This window comes from Cucumis sativus, chromosome 1 (assembly GCF_000004075.3).
Source record: "Cucumis sativus cultivar 9930 chromosome 1, Cucumber_9930_V3, whole genome shotgun sequence".
In the NCBI taxonomy this organism is placed as follows: Eukaryota; Viridiplantae; Streptophyta; class Magnoliopsida; order Cucurbitales; family Cucurbitaceae; genus Cucumis; species Cucumis sativus.
The window spans coordinates 22,263,891-22,284,339 of record NC_026655.2 but is presented as its reverse complement, the minus strand read 5'-3'; the positions used below and the strand labels follow the sequence as shown (position 1 = coordinate 22,284,339).

Sequence of the window (20,449 nt, the reverse complement as noted above, 5' to 3'; positions counted from 1 at the left end):
TTCAAGAAAAAAAATCTTTATTTTTTAAAATGGCTAAAAACTATAATGTCTATTTAAGTATGGAAATCACAAACAATTTTTTTTTGTGAGAAAATAAACTTTTTTTTTTTCTAAAAAAGAAGTTAAAATTTCAACATTTAAATCAATGCTTGGTTAGTCTTGATTTTTGAATTAATCCTCGAATTTCGTCAATTTTTAACTAGATTTTTTTTCTCTTCTTTTTAATAAAATAATTTTAATTTGGGAAGGTTGGCAAAACCCCAACCATATCCTCGCGATCCACATCTTTGGGAAATCCTTCCAAAGATTTGCTTTATATTCCTCTATCAATTACTATCATTTTTTTATTTCTTATCATCCCTTTTTCTTAAAAAAAATAAATTAATATTTAAATAAAATAACAATAATAAATAAGAGAACCCAAGAGTACCTCAATATGAATAAATTCTTATAAAATATTACCTCTTTACTCAATTACCCACATGAATATTTTGTACTAAACACAGTAATCGACATATATACTCGTATTTTTTTCAAAGTTGAAGATCCAAATCTTAATAATTCACTTTTTATTATACCATAAAAAATTTCCTTAGACTTCTTTGTTTTGGTCGGTGAAGACATAATATATTACGAAAGGTTATAGATCTAAAAAGAAAATGGTATTTGAATATTTATTTATTAGTTTTCTTCGTTCTTTTAAATAGAGATGTCGTATGTTTAACCAATTAGTTATGTTCGAGTTGGATTGTAATAAAACTTTTTTTGTGATTAAGAAAGGAAAGGATTATATTAATTGTTTTTGTTAATTAATTTAATCAACCTTAATTAAACAGTGTTGGAGATATTATAAGTTTAGTTGGTCAATATTATCCAATACATGTACCTCAATTATATAAAATATATATAATGGGAATATTGTTCCTTTTTTGAAAAAGTTGACTAATTAAAATGTTTAGTGTGAATAAAGATTTTGTCGTATAGTATGAAAAGATAATAAAAGGTAATTTGAGTTTAAAAGATAATTAAATGTGCTATTAAAGGAGTGGATTTGAAGAATCAAGTTGAATTTAATTGGACAAAATATTTTCCTTTTACTCCTCAATATTGGAGATCTCACGTTCAGTAAACGCGATTTTAATTCGATAGACGTTCATTTAAAAAAAATCCAAAATAATAACCTTTCTAAAAAAATTCAAAAGTTTAACTACCTAAATTGATAAACTAGTAGTTAATTTAAATATTTACTAAATCAATTATAGTAATAGTTTTAGTAGTTATGGTTTGGTTTAAGAGTTGAATGCTCATCTCTATTATTTGTAATATTTTTTTAGGGTTTAATTTTTTTATAAAATTTGAAGAGAGATATATTTGAATTAAATTAAAATATAAAAGATTTTTTTTTGGGGAAAGACGACATTAAAGTGAGACCATTATAGTCAACATAGTTGGAATTGGAAAGTAGTTTATTTTTGTGGCAAACTAAATAAATTAAAGCCTTTTAATTTAGAAAGAAGAAGACGCAAATTCATGCATATCATAGAGTTTTCACCATCAGCATTTTAAATTACAAAAGAAAAAAAAAAAAAGGATGTAATTTGACTACTTCCCATAAGCTTAATTAATTGTAACACTTACAAAAATTTACAACTTCAACCTAAACTAAGCATCTAATCCCTCTATAGAATATGCATACACACATATGATCGTTTTTAACCCAAATTATTTATTAGAAATGAAGTTAAATGGGAATTTTTTTTTAGTATTAATATATATCGATTTGTATACACTCAAGAGGGGATACCTCATTTGTGAAGAAGGATGGGGTAGGATAATTCTATCACTAACCATATATTATCCAACCGTTTTACTAGCAAAATCCAAATTAAAAAAACTCATAAAACTAACATACATTTTTCAAGTTTTCTTAAAACACATGGGAAAATGGGTAAATTTTCAACCACCTTTGGAAGAAATTAAAAGGGATAAGAGTTGAAAAAGAGAGAAATAGGGTAGGGAGATCAGAAGGAAAAACATTGAATAATGAGTTGAAAAGGAATGGAAAGGGAAGAGTAGTTTTGAGAGAGAGTTGTTTATAGAAAAGGGAAAACGTTTTACACTTAATTGAAACTAAAAGCCAAGTGGGTGTTTTTAAGAGAGAATTGAATGCATTTGCCAAATGGCCTGAATGCACCAAAATAATAAAGAAAATAAAAGGAATTTATATTGATTTTCTTTTTTCCAAAATTGTGAAGAAATAGGCCAAGCAATTGGGAAATACATAGGATAAGTTAGAACAATTTTAGACGGCAGAGAAAGGAAAAGATGAAAAGAGGGGAATGAATTTGTCCACATAAATTATTTTAAAACAAAATACTTATAAAAACATTCTAATTAAATAAATAAAAGAAATCGAACTCTTTTGGATAAAGATGACAAACTCTTTTTTTCCCCTCCAAGTTCCATAGGGTTTTTTACAAAAATGTGTTTCTTTTTGGCATGATTGTGACCATTTCCACTTGGCACCAATATTAGTTTATATCCATGTCAATATCAAAAGAGTTGTCGTCAAAATGATGTGATTATATATCTCACGAGGCTCAGTTGCTAACATGATATTCCACCATAGTTTCATATAATTCAAAGTTAAGACCACATTCTTTTGAGTTTTGAAGTTGAAGAATGAGAAAAAGTTTATTTTTTTTACTGTAAATGTTGTTACTTTAGTTGTACAATAAGTTCTTACCCTAAGTAAAACTTTACCCTTATGCATATTTAGTTGAATTACAAAACATTTGTACAATACAAAATTTAATTAATGATTCATTTGTAGGTTGCTCATACTTTTTTCTTTTTTTTCTTTTTTGTGAAAAATATAAATTTACTTTCTTTGTTTTCATTTCGTCAAATATTAGTTGGTGAACTAGATGAACGCAAAGTTAAAATTGTAACACTTTTGAATTAAAATTGATAAAATTTAAAGTTTACGATTCAAACCGATCGATACAATGGAAATATGATAAGTTTAAAGTTAAAATTGAATGTTCTTTTAAAAGGAAAACAAAAGTCTCAAGTTGACTAAGATACTTTGTAAAAAAAACACTATATACTAATAAGGACACGTGCCATAAAATTTTTCAAAAATATAAAATCTAGAATTTATTCTATTACTTTTGTTAGAAAATATTGAATATTTTTTTTAATGCAACAATTAGGAATGAAAGGATTCAAACCTTCGAATTTTAGGATAAGAGGTCATGTCAATTGACGTTGAACTATCTCGCTTTGACAAAATGATGTTGAATAACGTGTGAGACAGAAAAGTCATTGAAATTACAAGTGTGCTAAATACTTTATAAGAAAAATTATTTGTTGATAGTTTTTTATCTTGAGGAGATAAAATTTTAAACTATGTATTAAGAATATAATACATATTAGAAAAAAAATGATATATATAAAAATTTAATAAACTAGAAAAAAAATGATATCTTAACTAGATACGACACACAAACTATATACAATAACAAATGTTCAAACACAAATTAAATCAAATAGTGTAACAACCTATAAATATTGAAATAAACTAAGAACTTATAAAAACGTCAAAGCTCTTGGAGATTGAAAAGGTAGATGAGTCATGTTTTATATTAATTAGCATTGTTTTAAAGATAATTAATTATATATATATATATATATTTGTACACGAAACACCAACTAATTTGATGGCCGTTTCGATTCAGCTGAAGTACTTTCTATCTATGAATTTAAATCTACACAATTAAATTTATTTTTCTTTCACATGTTCAATATTAAAAACGTGTTACTTCTTTGTATTCTAACAAAAATATCCAACGATATAATATTAAATTTAATACATTTAACTAGTTGAGGTATGTTCATACAATGAGTTTTCCTACCGTTTGATTTCATTATCAATACTTAATACATAATAGCTCGTTAGTGTCAAAATTTGATAGCAAAATGGTAATAAATAAGTATTTTTTTTTCTCTAAATCTTTCGTGGGAGAGTTTGGTTTCTTTTGGTTTGAATGTGACATTTGATTAATTAATTTCGATCCATAATTATCATCTTTTAATATGGAGCGGATGGAAAGATGAATATGTAACAAAAGAAAATTAAAAAAAAAAAACACTTGTAAATATACAGAAATTAATAGAACAAATATATATCCATAAGTATTTATTATGGTCCATTCATATTTAATTATGATCATTTTTATAAAAACGTTTTTAAATGTTAAAATATTCATTCAATTTTTTCTTAATTTGGTGGATTTCTTCTTAATGGTTCAACTTAGGAGAAGTTGGTAAACCTTTTTAAAAGTAATATGTCAATTTTATTGCAATATAGAAATATGGAATAATTAAGATATCAAATACATTTAAAATTATGAATTCGGATTTTGGTTGAAATAAGAAATAATTGATAATGAATTTTACGTATTTATCAAGGTCAATAATTAAGTCATCATGTTTTCTATATATATAAAAGGGTAACTATCAAATTTACGTCATCATGTTTTCTATATATATAAAAGGGTAACTATCAAATTTACGTTATTGTATCAATTTTCGACTTGAAACTTTCAATTTTTATTCATTTTGACTAAACACTAAATATAAGTGCTGTAATCTTAATCTTAAATTTTAAAAAGGTGTTGGCAATTTTAAACTTTTAATTATACCTTCTTAGTTCAAACAAATATTAAAAGAAAATAAAAAAGTATATTTTATTAATATGATTGAGTTGATGAAAAAATGTGTACGTTGTTCTTTTGATTGGAGAGTAGATGAATTAGTAAAAATAAAATCAACATTAAAATTGCGATTTTGATTAAATTAAAGATTTAGGCCCACGTGATATAATAAGTTGATATTTTTTCAAATAATAATGAAAATAATTAGACATTGTTTTTAGCAGTAAAATACAATAATTAGTTCACAATCAAATTGGCAAAGTTTTTTTTTTTGAATAATTACCATATCACTATTGTCACTACACACTTAAAAAAATATAATAGTGATAACACAAGTAGAATTAATAATAAAACATTATGATTACAAAGAGTTGCAATGTTGAAGCATACTTTTACTAAATTCATAATTATATCACCCAATAATGTTACAACATGAATTGCAACCCAACCCTTGGTCATAATTGGCTATGCCTTTTTCCATTTTTGTTTTCCAATTCTCTATAATTATTTTCACCATTTGATTTTTGAAATCCAAAGGTTGATTAAGTAGTCATTGAGAGTGATCACCTCAAGTAACTAAGATTAGCAAGAGTTTGAGGATTGTTAACACATACTTAGGTTGACACAATGTTCCAAGTTTAGGGAGTAATAATAATTAAGAGTTAAAAAGAGGGAAATAATTGAGATTTAGGAAAAGGAATATTACTTATTATAAAGAAAAGAAAGAAAAAAGTGGGAAAGAGTTGGGGTGTCGGATAAGAAGGGGGAGATGTCGTCAGATATTAAGACAGAGAGATATAAAGGAAAGGCGACATGTCGAGGTGCATGAAGAACACGCGCTCATTTCTCTCTGTTCTAAATACTAAAAACCCAAATGGAAGTTTGTTTATTTTGTTTCATTAATTGGAATTATGTGTTCTCTCTTTAAACAATTCAACAACCTCCTCAGCCTTTTTAAATGGATGGGCAATTAATATGTATATGCTTGAGATAATTTATGTATGTGAAAATAATCTTTTGTTAAATGAATTCAAATTTATCTGTTTAAGAAACATGATGTTGTGTGTATAATAATGTGATTTACATAGAGGGGTTTTGATTCCTAATATCATCTTTTCATGTCTTCATCATTGCAAGTCCTTTTTTAGATATAGAGAACATTTTTTTTTTTGTTGACTTTAAGTCTACCGTCTCTCAATTAACATATGTAGATAGGGATTAACAATTTTCTTTTTATTTTATAAATTGTTAGTTTAGTCGTTCCATGAGATAGCTCGATTAAGATTATACTAGATATGCAAAGTTATAAATTGCTTGATCATGACCAAAGGTTAGCGTAAGAGTCTTTAATTTCGTTGAAATTTGTCAAACTAAACTAAAATTTGATGTGGGTTATTAGAGGAAGAAAATATAATTTTATATAGACTTCACAAAACACACAAACTAAAACTTGAAGTGGTTTGACGTAACTTGGAGTCTAGTTAATTTTCTTGAAATTAATTCAACTTTGATTTATCGTATAAACGAAGCTTAAATGCATTGAATGTATTAAATTCTTCATTCATATGAATTATTTTAGTTATACACCATACAAAGATGTACCAAATGAGCATGAGCTTTTACTATATAATAATGCATGAAAGTTGCCTCTTTTATGAATTTAAATTATAATCCCAATTTGGTCAAAACGGCCTTTTGTGATAAAGGTATGGTAGGAAGTTTATTTTAAGTTGTAAATCCTTCTTTAAAAGAAACCCCTCCAAACAATATGATAACTTCATATCAACATTATTATTATTATTAAAATTACGTATCATAAAGTCTCTCATGCAAATATGATAATGAGAAGCAGAAAAAAATGTTAAAAAAGATAGAGAGATCAGATTGGGAAATTATGATGAAACCTAAGAAGGCGTGGGAGAGAGGAAGAAGGTGTGGTAGCCAACAATGGAGACCAAAATGCTGATTTTAGGTCAAATCCTTGTCTTAAAAATGCCATCCTAACACCATACAAATATATATATATATATATATGTGTGTGTATATATTATATTCCATATGCTGTCAATTATATTATATTCATTCAATTTATAAACTTTATATTCTTTTCTAAAAATGCCCTTTTATGATATTTGAATTATGATGGGAATCAATTCACATCAAAAGATAAGCACAAGAAAGGGAAGATGTGTAGTGAGCTCTCTCTCATTTTGGCCGACAATACCAACTTATGCCATATGACCCATGTTTTTTTGTTTGCTCTTCCATGCAACACAACTTCACCTAATCTCTCTCTTTCTTTTTCTTTTTAAACATAACATATTCAAATATAACGTGGGGTGAAAAAATCGAACCTCCAACTTTGAGGTTGATAGTATAAGAACTAATTCATGTTAATTAAACTATATGCTCGTTTTGACAATTATAATCTTTTTTGACACAAGTTCTAGCTTGGATTACTACTTCTATTTAGTATTAACATGTCATTAAGTAAGATATTACTTTCTTTTAGTTTAGGATCTTCCAACCATTATTAAATAATACTTTTGTCTATATAGCAAAACAACCGTAAACGATTTTGTTGTAGTACTACTAGCGTACTATAAGTTTTTTGTGAATTTCTTTCTAATAACTATTATAAGACGGATGTAGATTTGAACATTTATATGCTTCTTTTGTTATTGATATATAATTAATTTTTTTCTCAATTACAAGCTTAAGTTTTTTTTGGTGTATTCTTTGTCGTTTTTCTTTTTCCTATATCGAATGGCGAGAAAATTATTAGACATACTGTACTGACAGTGTCTTGTTGAACTTCATTCCTATATTAGAAAATAACAATATAATAAAGCTTCCATCATCATTATCCATCATCAACATCTAATAACTCTCATTCTTATGCCTATTATTCCTCTATTTTTCCACTTAATTATTATTCACCCAAAAGCTACCACATGATGAGTACTGAAATCAAAGTATTTTTAATCAACTTTATATATAAACGTATTGAAAAAAAAGGGTAAAACCACTGCTCAATGCTCTTATGAGCTATTAATTCTTTTCATGCTTTTAAACATCACATCATACCATTTACGTATACTACTACTAAACTCTAAAACGTTATATATTGTTGTCGATAGAAATTTTGCTTAACTATATCTTATATGTATACCTGAAGACCAAAAAAAATTTAAGGTGTAAATTTCTTCTACCATTTGTACGAAAGAAAAAGTTATATATATTTTGTTAAACAAAGAAAAAAAGTCCAAATTAATAATATGGCTTTAAAATAGGTTTATTAAATATAGTAGTAATGCCTTAATTAATATAAAATGTTGACAAATCAAAATAAAATGATTTGAGTTCAAATTTGTTTTTCTTACATAAACATTGTAATTCATGTGTTAAAGACTTAAAGTGTTGGTGAATCTTTTAAGACAGAAACTTTAAATAATTATTTGTCCATGTTTATTAAGTTCTATAATATGCCCAACTTTCTTTAGAGTTAATTTTAAAGAAAGATGGTTGTTGAATAATAATGTGCACACATGACAGCCTTTAAATAATTTTTTAGCTAATGGGAATATATGGACATGTGATATATGTTACAACAATAATAATAATGTTGTTAGTATTATTTAATATAATGTAACAATGACTAAATATAATAGAGAATAATAAAATGCATCCTTGTAGTTAATAGTTTGATTTTAGAGACATTATTTCGTCTCCAAAATTTTAAAATGGGACATGCTTAGGTTTTAAATTGATTTGTGGAGTGATTGTTCATGTTTTAAATAAGTCGAAGGGTTAACGTCTTTGGGATGATGTATTATTAAAGTATCAAATATATTAATTTTAATATTATTTCTTTTGTGGACGAATGACTTATTCTATAATTTTTAAGTTTCTCTTCTCCTTAATTTTATTTTCTCTTATTTCTCACCTTACGCTAAGTTTTCCACCATCGTTAGGTTTCAAAAGGAGGTCGAGGTTGATTTAGAAGTTCCTTAATTAGGCTGAGGATTTTGATACTTGGAGAATTATGATAGAATAGTGATTGAAAACTTGACGAAAAGAGTTTGAGATCAACTCGAGATTGATGCATGTTGTGCTAGAAATATAACAATGGAGTGATCAAAGAATAACTTTTTATTATTATTGTTTTTTCTTTTGTTTATGTGTCTTTATAAATTTCCTCTAAAAAGAATAATTCAAACAACAATCCTTTTAGAATTTTATCTTGGTCGGAGTGAGGGTGAACTTTGGCTCAAGACGAGGTCGAGCTACTCAGATCAACCTCATGCCATATTCGATTTGGTTTAGTAAAGAGTAAACGAACCTCTTACAAAGTTAGAGCAGGTTAGAAAATTAATTTTAAAGAAATCATGTTTTTTTTAATCTTACAAGAAAGATAGTGTGAAAAATGAAAGTAGAGTAGATGCATTAAATAAAAAAGTTTAGTGAAGAATTGAAGTATTCAAGAACGTGTTGACTCAAAATCAGCATATTTTCAAAACTAAAAAAGAGAAGTTTGAAAAATTAAAGAAAAAGAAAATTGTGTTCTCACTTCTCATTCTTGGCAACTTCATTTTGGATTCTCATTCTTCTTTCATGTTTTCCCTTTCTTCCCTCTTTCCTTTTGTTTTATGTGAAAATAGTACAGCATAACTTCACTTCCATACACTTCACTTTACTAATAAATCCATCCCTAAAGTCTACATTAATCTCTATGTTGATAAACCAACGTATAAAGTTAAGATATGAATGGATTTTTAATTAATACCTCTGGTTTTAGAAAAAAACAATACTAGGTCCTCTCTTTTTTCTGTTAGATTTGATCTGTTCTAAGTTTTGTTAAATATTATAGAAATGTAAAACAGAAAGGTCTCAATTTGGAGATTAATTTGTTAGTTATGATTGTGCTTTGATCTTTTCTCTGCCAGATAGAGAGCTTAGAGCTTTCTGTGTTGCAACAATTTAATTAAAAAGCCTAAAAACGCCAATTGTTTGGTATCTCTTTGAATTATTTGATACCACATATTCCTTCCATAGCATGAAGTTCCATCTCTAAATCATTTGGGAGATGGGAGAAGTAGCCAAAATCTTTTACTGGTGATTATTTGATAGTTGAGAATTCAGAAAAATTACACTAGAGAGAACTGAGAAGGAATCATAATAAATATTGGATATTATTAAAAATTGGAGTCATAAATACAAAAGAATATGATCAGTCAAATTACACTCACAAAACCCTAATTAGATTTGAAAGGCTAATCAGAGAGACAAAATTTTCCACTCCCATCAGCCCCCTATTCTCATTAAATTATGGGGTTAGTTCAAATTTTAAGGCAGCATCATCATCATCATCATCAGATCATTATCATCCTCTCTATAAATATTACACTAAAACTAATAACCAAATTAGATGAAGTTAGCCAATTGGATTAGTACTACACTAATGTCATCAACTGAACCTCTTGAAAGTGAAAGCTCCACAAGCTTTCTACAAGCCGTTAATGGCTCTGCCTTCTCCATTCCTACACACAATGGATGTGCAATGTCAACTGCTTCTTGATTGCTCACCTGAACAAAAGAAAAATAACAATATGGTTTAGTATAATTGTCTTCAAATGGAGGAGGTTTTTGTGATTAATTGATCACATTCGGGTTTTAATCGCTTACCGTTTCCCATAATCCGTCTGAGGCCAAGATCAAGAACTCGTGTCGTGGCTCGATACGAATTGCCCTTGTCTCCGGTTCGGCTATCACCCATTGTTTGAGGTGAGCATCTCCAATTCCTCTTGTTACAGCCAGAGATCCCTGGACTCTCCAAATTCCATTGCACAAATCAACATATCCACCCTATAGAACGCGCCAAAAAAAGTACACCAAATTCAGTTTTCACATCATCACTCCATCAACATTGAACAAAGGCTAAATTGTTAATGAATTAATGGAACCATCATCTTCCAATTCAATTCTTACCGTGGACTCGATCCTGTGCCTTTCGTCTTCCCGGGATGGGCGGTGGTCGGAAGTGATGGCCTCGGCAACACCTTGGCTGCTGAGAACGGCACGACAATCACCGGCGTTGGAAATAACAAGGTTTCCTTTCTTGATAAGGGCTGTCACACAACAAGAACCACCACGTTGATCCTCCTTGAGGAAATCAGAATCTGTGGTGAGGTAGCCATGTTTAATAGCTTGTTCAAAATCAGTTTCATTATCATCCATTCTCTCAATTTCATTCAAAACATTCTTCTCTAAGTTATTTGCCGCAAATTCAGCTGCCTTTGCACCTCCATGTCCATCAAATACACCAAAAAACGCCTGAAAATTCAATACCAATAACCACAAAAATTAAGTCCCTTTTGTTCTAATACTCTGCAGAATCCTCCCCTAAAATTAAAACCCAGATAAAAAAATGAAATTTTCTACAACGATTTTTACCTCTTTAGAATTTCCATCAATATCAACAGCAGCAGAATACCGATCTTCCATAGCAATTCTCCTCCTACCTCTCTTACAATACACAGAATACCCATCTCTCTCGGCTTCCACCACCTCCCTATACGAGGACGGCGAAGGCATCACCGGAGCTCCAAAACTTAACGGTGTCAACGGAATATCCAACCTAGCGGGTCTCTTCCTTTTCAAGATCGCGCTGGACGAGGAGGAGGAAGGAGAAGAAGTCGAAGCCAACGCCACCGCTGCGGCCGCTGCCGAAAGCCCAGAAGGAGGCTTCGGAAAGCGAATGCGGAAAGGGGAAGAAGGAGAAGAAGGAGAAGAAGAAGAGCAAGAGGAAGAAGCCTGAGATGACTTCAAATGAGCTAAAGTGAGCGTCAACGCCTCCGGCGCGGGAGAAATGATGGACGCCTTATTGCAGAACATGGATGAAGGGGAAAATACGGGCGAATTGGAAACCGCAAGAGAGAGAGACATATTAAAAAGCTTCTAAAGAGAAACCCAAATTGAAAAAGAGAAGAAAATTAAAACCCAGATGAGAATTTTAGTTGAAGTACCGATTTGTTGTTCGAATTAAGAAGAATGATTAAATTAGGGTTTCGGAAGAAATGGAAGAGAGAAAGAGGAATATAAAGGGGGAATGGGTCAGCGCGTGTTCGTTTTTAATTCCGTGTTAATAGAGGGGAGGTGGGGACAGTTGGATTTGGATTATTCTTAACGTATTTTGACTAATATTCCTTTTCATTCCACTGAAATACCACAATTACCCTTCTTTCCCTTTTGCTTTCTGACTTCAGTCAAACGTTATTATAATAGTCAGTCGGCAGCCAAAACGAAAATTAATTCATCAAAGTTCTAGGTCTCCATTTAATTATCATTGCAACAAACATGTTACTTATGATGGATACTATTTTCTTGTTTCTTTCATACACTATATACTTTTCTCCACACCTTAACCATTAAGGCATTCCAACCGTCCTATACCATCAATTCAACTTAACTTATTGTATACCGACTTAAGTATATATACATATATTCTACGTTAACACTCTTAAAAAATGACCTATAAAAGTTAAAGAGGTTTTACTAGATAAATTATTAGAATATGTCATCACAAGGTAAAGTAGTATGGATAAGACAACGAAAAAAATGTGATATGGTTAAAGTTTGGCCTCTCTCATTATAGGCAAAATCAAAGTGTGTGAAGCCCTAATCCTAGAGTTTGTGTGTTGATTTATTAATAAGAAAAAAACCAAAGTTTAACTTTAAAAATATTGATTAATTATAGAATGATGATCCAATTGAATAGAGTTAGACAAAGACTTGGAGTAGGTAAGAGAGAGGTAAAAGTAGAATAAAGTGTAAAGATAGGAGGAGGAGGGGTAATGAGGTAATTGGGGGTCAAAAGTCATAAAACATAAAGAGTTAAATTTCCAAAATGAGATTCTCCCATTTCAATTCAATCATCCTTTTTGAGTTTTGACTGAGAATAAAAATTACAAACAAAATAAATAAATTAGAGATTGTGGAGGGGAAATGACAGCTGTCATTGAGTTTTCGGATATTTCCCGGAAGTTACCGTTACAATGGAAAAGGGGTGTTTTGGTAATCTCACAATTTCAAAAGTATTAAAATACATCTCTCTATTTTTTCTTCTTTGAGGCGACCGTTAGATGATGACGTCATCTACCAACGTCTCTATCTCATGCAACGCTGCGTTTTCTTATATTTTATTTAAGTAGTTCAATCTAATTTTGAACTTCCTTCCTTCTTTCTTATTCCTTCTCCGCGTTGATTTACAAATAAGGATAATGCTTTACAACTTTACACACCTAATCCTAATTCTCATCTATCTTTTTCTTCTAATCTTCTGTTGAAATAATTGATTTCTTGTACTCTATTTTTAGGTAGGATAGGAGATTACATTCGAATTTTTATAAGTATTGTATGTTAGTTGAGTTATACTCATTTTGACATTTTCTTTCACATACATTAAGAATGAAGTATCGACAAAAAGTTATCAATTAAATTCTTCTTCAAAATTTGAATGGATTTTTTTTTATTATCCATCTTACTAGTGTGATTGAACTTAAAAGTTAATGTAATGGTAGTAATAGAATTCAAAGTCTTTAAACTAACTTTTCCATGTTAAAGATTAGGTCAAATTCAAGTAGAGCTAAAGTTATCTTAATTACCAAACTTTATGTTTTGATTGGTAGTTATTAGCATTAGTTTCTTTTTAACAATAATGTTTGTTTTTTCTTTTTTAATAATTTGATAATCAAAGGTAAAATCTTCCATTTTCCAACCTCAAATATTATTAAAATAAAAAGAGAAATTACATAAGATGACAAAAATATTTAAGAAAACCTTTTTGCATGTTGAGAATATGACAAATAATTAGTGATATCAAAGATTTGTAGGCTTTTAAATTTGTTACTTTACAATTTAAAAAATATAGTGACATATTATTATAACTTTTTTTTTTGCTATTTTTCAAGCGTTTCAAACAAAAATGCATTTTGTTAAACAACACTGTCCCTAATAATTTCCAAATCTTTAAAGTTCTTTTCAAATGGGTCCAACATTTTAAAATTTTATTGAAGCTTCAATGAATAACTATTAAAAAAAATATCGTTATTAGGCTAGTATTAATATATATAAAGTATATAAAATTGAGAAAGAACTCAAGTCCCCTATACCTATACTAAATCTTTGAAAATACACTTAAATTATGAAATTACATTAATTAAATAATCTTTCAATAATTATATCAAACTAAACTCTAAAATTTAAAAAGTTTATAAAAAAATTTCTAACTAAATGTAATTAATGGTGTATATTGCGGTATAAACTTTTGCCAACTTCGATTTTGAAACTTAAAATAAAATACTTAAATGAAAAAACAGATAAAACCATGATCCAGAATAGTGTCTCTATACTCCCATGCATTTCTCTAAACTAACAATAAATCAGCTATTACTTTACAAATTACACCATAGTAGAAGGAAAGATCAAAGATTAATTCCAATATATCCCTGAATTAAATTGCATTAGAACAAGTAGGGGTAGAGCTAAAAGAACAATGCAGTATAAAACAATTGGTTCCAAGTATCTGGTAAGCCAGGAAGACACCAATGGCTACAATCCGCTGATCTATCTGGGTTAGCCCTTTGTTGAGGATTCAAATCACCACTATAAATGGAAGGGTGTCCATCTTTTCTTAGCTCAGATAACATTGTTATGTCCAATAAGTATACTGGCTTCCTCATCTCCCTTATCACTTCATCCACAACCCTCATTTGAATAGGGTACCCTCCCGGGTACGTCGTCCCCCCCATTGGTGCCGTTTCCCCATAACAATTTTTCGTTGATGTCATCATCGATGCTGTCCCCGTGTTCCATTCAGATGGACTAGTATTCACAAACATGAGCAACATTTTAGCTATCATCAAACTCAGAATATCCAAACCTCTAACTAGGGGAATATTAAAACGTTGAAAAATATACACTAAACCAAAACCAAACTGCCAAATATTCGGTTTCCTTCCAATGTTTTGATTAATTAGTTTGAATTGGTCCATTGTTTTATTTGGTTGGTCTCAATCTCCACTCCTATCTCTGACTTCTTGATGAAACACACACGTCTATATTAAAAATAAAATACAACAGCTAAACCTAAGATGGTATTTTATGCCAAATCCAAGGAATCAGGGAACAGGAAACATGATGTGTGAAAGATTCTTAGTTTCAATGTTTTTCCAAACAAGTTTTATTAAACAAATTGAAAATATCTTCAGATCAAATCATTTTGAATTAAGGAAAGAGATAAAGGCAACAGGTAGGGCCATGAAGAAGCTTCAAGGAACCATCATTTACAATTTCTGTTTCCCTTTTAAAATTGAACACTTCCAGCTTGAAATTATTCTACAATAATATTATCCAGAATTTTATTGTTTCTTTTTTCCTTTGCATGCAGAACATTAAGAACAAATTTTAATGTTTAACTAAAAAGAAAAAAAATTAATACATACTCAATTTTTTAAAATTGGTGTGTTCCTCTCCCACCGACACATTTGAAATCGGCTAACTTGTGTATGATATTTTTTTCCCCAATTAGCAATAATAATAAACTGTGTTAATTAATTAAGTAAATTTATTGAGTTAACAAAATTACAAAAACAAAAAATAAGTTTTTAAAAACGAGTTTTTAGCCTCTAAATTGTTCGGGTTAGTTTTTGAAATTGTTTCTAAAAGTAAATAATAAAACAAGAAAACTTGAGATGAAATGGTATTTATATGCATAATTTTAAAAAATCTTTTATCTTTAGTTTTCATTTTTGTTTTTTTTTAAATATGTTTGAAACTACAAGTGAATTTTGTTTTATTTTTTAAAAAAATAGGTGTAGTAAAACAATTTTCTGTTTTTAAACTAATTTTTCCTCTGATATTCATTTGTTTCCATCTTTGGACATATAATATAAGCTCTTAAAATAATATCATTATGTTTTCAAGTTTTGAATTAAGAAGATTTTAAATTTTAAATACTGAATTACATTAATAAAACATAAAGAAAAATCGTCAAAATAGCAAATTTGACAGAATATTTACGAACTTTAATAAAATTTTAGATTCTATTAATAACAAACATCTGATACCTAATGATAGAAAGATATCGCAAACTGTCAATAATAGAATCCAAAAATTTTGTTATAGCTCGTAAATATTTTAATTTATTTTGCTATTTTGAAAATGACCCTTATGAAAACCGCTAGTATAATGATAGTTGCAATTAGACCCTGTAAAAGTAGGCCTCTCAAATTCTACCAATGTTGAAATTAGAGCCTTAACCTTATAATAATTATAAAAATTGGACTTGGACCTATAAATGATAAAATTGAAGATGCAATTTGACTCAATTTTAACACTTGAGTAAGTTTAAAGGTCCAATTTTTATAATTGCAACTCTCATCACACTTTAGACGCGGATTTTGCAATTTCACGAAGTATTTACCTATAATTTTATATTATATGATATTGTAAAATAATGAACATCAAATAAATATATTTTTATACACACATTACTTTAAATTGGCATCTAACTGAAAAATCTAAATTAAACAAATATATCTAAAAACACTAAAACTATGATACAATATCTTATAATTCCTTAATTTCAAATTTCTATTTTGATGTCACTGCCAAAACTCACCCTTAAATAACCAACACAACACTTTTGGGAGTACGTTGACCAAATTTATAAAATAAACTTAAAAGGGCTAAAATGGTAATTTGACATTAAAAATATCTAAAATGCCTACAATGAGAGCTGAAGGAATAAACAAAAGAAAGACAGAGAGCCCAAATGGGCATTGAGAAAAGGATTTCTGGTGCTTGGTGCCATTGGCAGACCAAACCAACATTCAATAATTACCTAAGCTATAAAGGCACAAGACAGTATACATTTTTTTTTTCTTTTTGTTATTCAGACGCGTTATTAGATATTATATTATTTTATTTCATAGATCTAAAGCATTATCACTAAGAGACTTACTTGTAATGTGTGGGGGAGATAGCTTGGAAGAAAACCCTTGTTCTAGAGACATCAATGTTCTTCTCAACCCAATCAGCCCATGTTCTTAAAGCCTTTTCCATTGCACCCAACCGATCCATGTCTTGATAGTATGATCCTCCTGATTCCATGTAATCCCACCTAAAACAAACAATCCACACCCTTCATCACATTACATCAATGGCTAAACTAAAAGTAAAATCTCAAATTCGACATTTATTCCAAAAATACCTGTATTCTTTTGAAAGTTCTAACAGTATCCATTAAAACGTTGAACAAACTAAAACAGTGTCAAACATCTGTTGTTGGTCCCGAGTAGTATGAAAGAGTATTTTTTAAACAAAAGGTAAAGGTTATTAAGGGTATATTTTGCAAATTAGCCCACATTAAACTTCTTCTTCATCGAGATATCAATTTTCATGACAAACGCTAGCAGAGAGCTTTGAAATCCATTAAAAACGTTGGAAAAAAACTTTAGGACATGAAACAGTGTGAAACGCATGTTGCAGGTCCTGAGTAGTATGTAGGGATCTTTTTTAAACAAAAGGTAAAGATTAGAGGTATATTTTGTAAATTAGCCCACATTAATCATCTTCTTCATCAACATATCAAGTTTCATAAAAAACCATGGTAGAGAGCCTTGAGATCCTTTAAAACGTTGGACAAAGATTTTAAGACCTGAAACGATGTTTTCATCCATTGCAGGTCCCGAGTAGTATGTAAGGATATTTTTCAAAAAAAGGTAAAGATTAGGGATATATTTTGCAAATAGCACAGATTAATCATCTTCATCATCAAGATTTCAAGTTTCATAACAAACCCTTGTAGAGAGCCAGTGTGGCTCCACCAATGTCCAGTGTTGAAGGAAATAACATCAGCTCCAACCCAAGCATTTCCATTCATTGATATCTCCTCCAGCTTCAACACTCTCTTCCCATTCTCTATCTCTATGTCCACAAGATACGGGGCTTTGTAATAGGACACAGTTAACTCATATTCCTGCAAAAAGTTTAATCTATCAACATTCTGAGTTCTAATCCTAAACTGTCAAAAACCCACCAGAGATCTATGAGTTTAAGCATTGTTTCAAAACAAAATCTGAAGGTTTAAAGTTGCTACTCACCAGGAATCTGAAGGTTGAAAGAGGTTCTCCTCTAGTCATTTGAGTAGGAGTTTGAGGAGAAGATGACACGATCAAACAAATCAATGACTCCCATTGGTTTCTCCCCAATGAATCACCAACAAACATCACAGTTCTTCCTCTCATTCTCATCAAAAACTCAGCCCCATCGAACCTTTAATGGAAAACGCTACAGCAAGATTTATCAAAATGTAAATGCAAAGAAAAAAGAAGCAAAAAAAACCCATCAAAGATAAATTTCATAAAGAGGGGTTTTCGATTCCTGACCTTGGGAGCTCACAATCGAGCGGCTGCCAACGGTACTTGAGGTAATTTGAATCGGGTCTGCCGTAAGCTTGGCAGTTGAACTCAGGATCGATAAATGGACAGTTAGAAGCTTGGTAAAGTGGATATGAATCATCTCGAACCCAAGTTCCGGCGAACAGAGCACAGCCGGTTTGGTTAGCTTGAAGCATTGGGCGGCGATTATGGTGGTCGCTGTTCCGGTAATGGTGCTTCAAACTGAGAATCAAAGCTGAGGAAGCTAAATGGGTATGAAGAGAAATGAAAAACAATGCTGCCAAACAAGGCCAAAATCCCAAAAACCCCATTGAAGAGTGAAAGAGTGGAGATGGTCAAGTGTGAAAATGTTTGAGAATGAAAAGGGGAGATGGAAAATGGGGAAATGGGTGTGAAGGAATTAGGCCATTGAAGAGAGGGAGGGAGAGAGATAATGATGCAGACTGCAGAGGGTGAAGAAGGGGGAAATGGGGTTTTGGAATTTCAATGGGGGAAAACTGTGTACATGCTGTTTTGGAATTGGGGAATTGCTTGTGTGGGGTTGGATTGAAATTGGCTTTTGGTGAAAAGGGAAGGAAACAAGTAAATGAAAGGCACATGTTCTTTGCTTTGTTCTTCTCTCCTTTCTTTCTATCTCTCTCTTACACCCAAAATAAAATTAATGCAATTGCCATTACCATCCATCAAATAAAATATCTATCAATTCTAGTATATCTCCCCCGTCCCACTTTTAAAAGTTACAATTTTATTCTCCAACTCTTTTACTACTATCTTAAACTAATCTTATATGGTTAAAATGTTGAATAAACACTATTATTCTAGTGATTTCAATTTTATTCTAGATCATTAAACAATGTTAACTATAACTATGAAACTTATACTAAGGTTAAGGGTAAAGAGGACAGTCTATTTTCTACGTTGTGAAAAATAAATAAATGTAATCTTTATACGAAAAATGACAAATTTTAAAGTTGACGAACTAGAGTAAGCATTTTTCTTTTAGAAAATATACAAAAACATTGAATAATCGTCCATTAAAATTCACATTTTCATGTCACCAAATTGAGTTAGATTAGGTGCTACATTCACATAACTTTTGTCAGAGAGTTTTCAATCGTACACCATGCATTCATGTGAAAAAATTTGAAGTAACCAAAATAGAATGATTGTGAAAGTTAATGGAGAAAAACATTTTGTTTAGTTCAATAATAAATTGTTTTTGGAAAGAAAAAAAAAAAAAGAGGAGCAAATGAGGTTTTAAATACAATAAATAGACATAAAAACTTTTCTTTTTTAAAACCACTTTCTTAGCATTGTACATTTTTCCTTTTCCAACTTTTTGAATATCAAGCCTCCTATTTAAAATAACACACACATATATATATATATATATATATATATATATATATATATATATATATATATATATATATATATATATATATATATATATATATATATATATATATATATATATAAGTAATTTGTCAAAAGTGCTTTTTTAAAAAGTAAATATAGAATCAGGTTCGTTTTTAGATATTAAGTTAAAAGGAAAAAAAATGGTTGAAATAAAACACATTTTTTTAGTCATTGTGCTTTGTCTCCAATGACATACTAATCTTTGCACTTTTTTTTTCTTTCTATTGTTTAATTTAGTCTTCTTACTTAAATGTTTGAAAGAATATATAAGCATATAATTAAAGTATAATTTGATATACCATTTGTTCTTAATTTTGAAATTCCCATTCTCCTTTTCTTATATTTCCTAAATAAATATTTAGGTTTGGTCACATTCTAAATAAATATTTTGGATTTTGTTTAGCAATTTAATTGTCGTAATTTAAAAAAAAATATGAAAATGCAAATAAATATACTCAATTATCAAAAACAAAAAACTAATGATGAAGCTGTTACTAAATAGACTCTAAAGATTATAAAACAAGATATAATTTATCATTACTTTAAGATCGCGTAAAATAGCTATTAGTGTTTCATATTTTTATAAGTTTTGGAGAGTGCATCAAAATAAGAAGATTTAATGGAAAAATGCTACTTCACTGAGATCTATACTTACATCACCGATAATATTTATCATCTAAATATTAGGAACATTGATAGAGCGAACTTGCTCCAATTCTTCACAAATAGTTATAATTTCAAAAGTCTTCATGTCACTGCATCCTTTAATAAATTTGAGTCTAGTCTATTAGATACGTCTCAAATAATCTCGTAATTGAAGACATAAAAGTCCTATGACAGTATAATAATTTA

General features: G+C 29.4%; 2 protein-coding genes across 2 annotated transcripts; both read right to left on the bottom strand.

Annotated features, from left to right (window-relative positions):
* Positions 1-9,881: 9,881 nt before the first annotated feature.
* On the bottom strand, positions 9,882-11,798 carry LOC101207841 (probable protein phosphatase 2C 25). Its single transcript, XM_004145202.3, has 4 exons — positions 11,172-11,798; positions 10,707-11,051; positions 10,404-10,583; positions 9,882-10,304 (listed from the first exon to the last, which is right to left on the bottom strand). Exons 1-4 carry the CDS (start codon positions 11,661-11,663, stop codon positions 10,143-10,145), a joined length of 1,179 nt encoding a protein of 392 aa, XP_004145250.2. The 5' UTR covers positions 11,664-11,798; the 3' UTR covers positions 9,882-10,142.
* Positions 11,799-14,056: 2,258 nt separating this feature from the next.
* LOC101208082 (protein PMR5) lies at positions 14,057-18,752 on the bottom strand. The gene is made up of 5 exons (XM_004145203.3): positions 18,167-18,752; positions 17,882-18,053; positions 17,579-17,757; positions 16,741-16,899; positions 14,057-14,600 (listed from the first exon to the last, which is right to left on the bottom strand). Exons 1-5 carry the CDS (start codon positions 18,487-18,489, stop codon positions 14,261-14,263), a joined length of 1,173 nt encoding a protein of 390 aa, XP_004145251.1. The 5' UTR covers positions 18,490-18,752; the 3' UTR covers positions 14,057-14,260.
* Between the last annotated feature and the right edge of the window lie 1,697 nt (positions 18,753-20,449).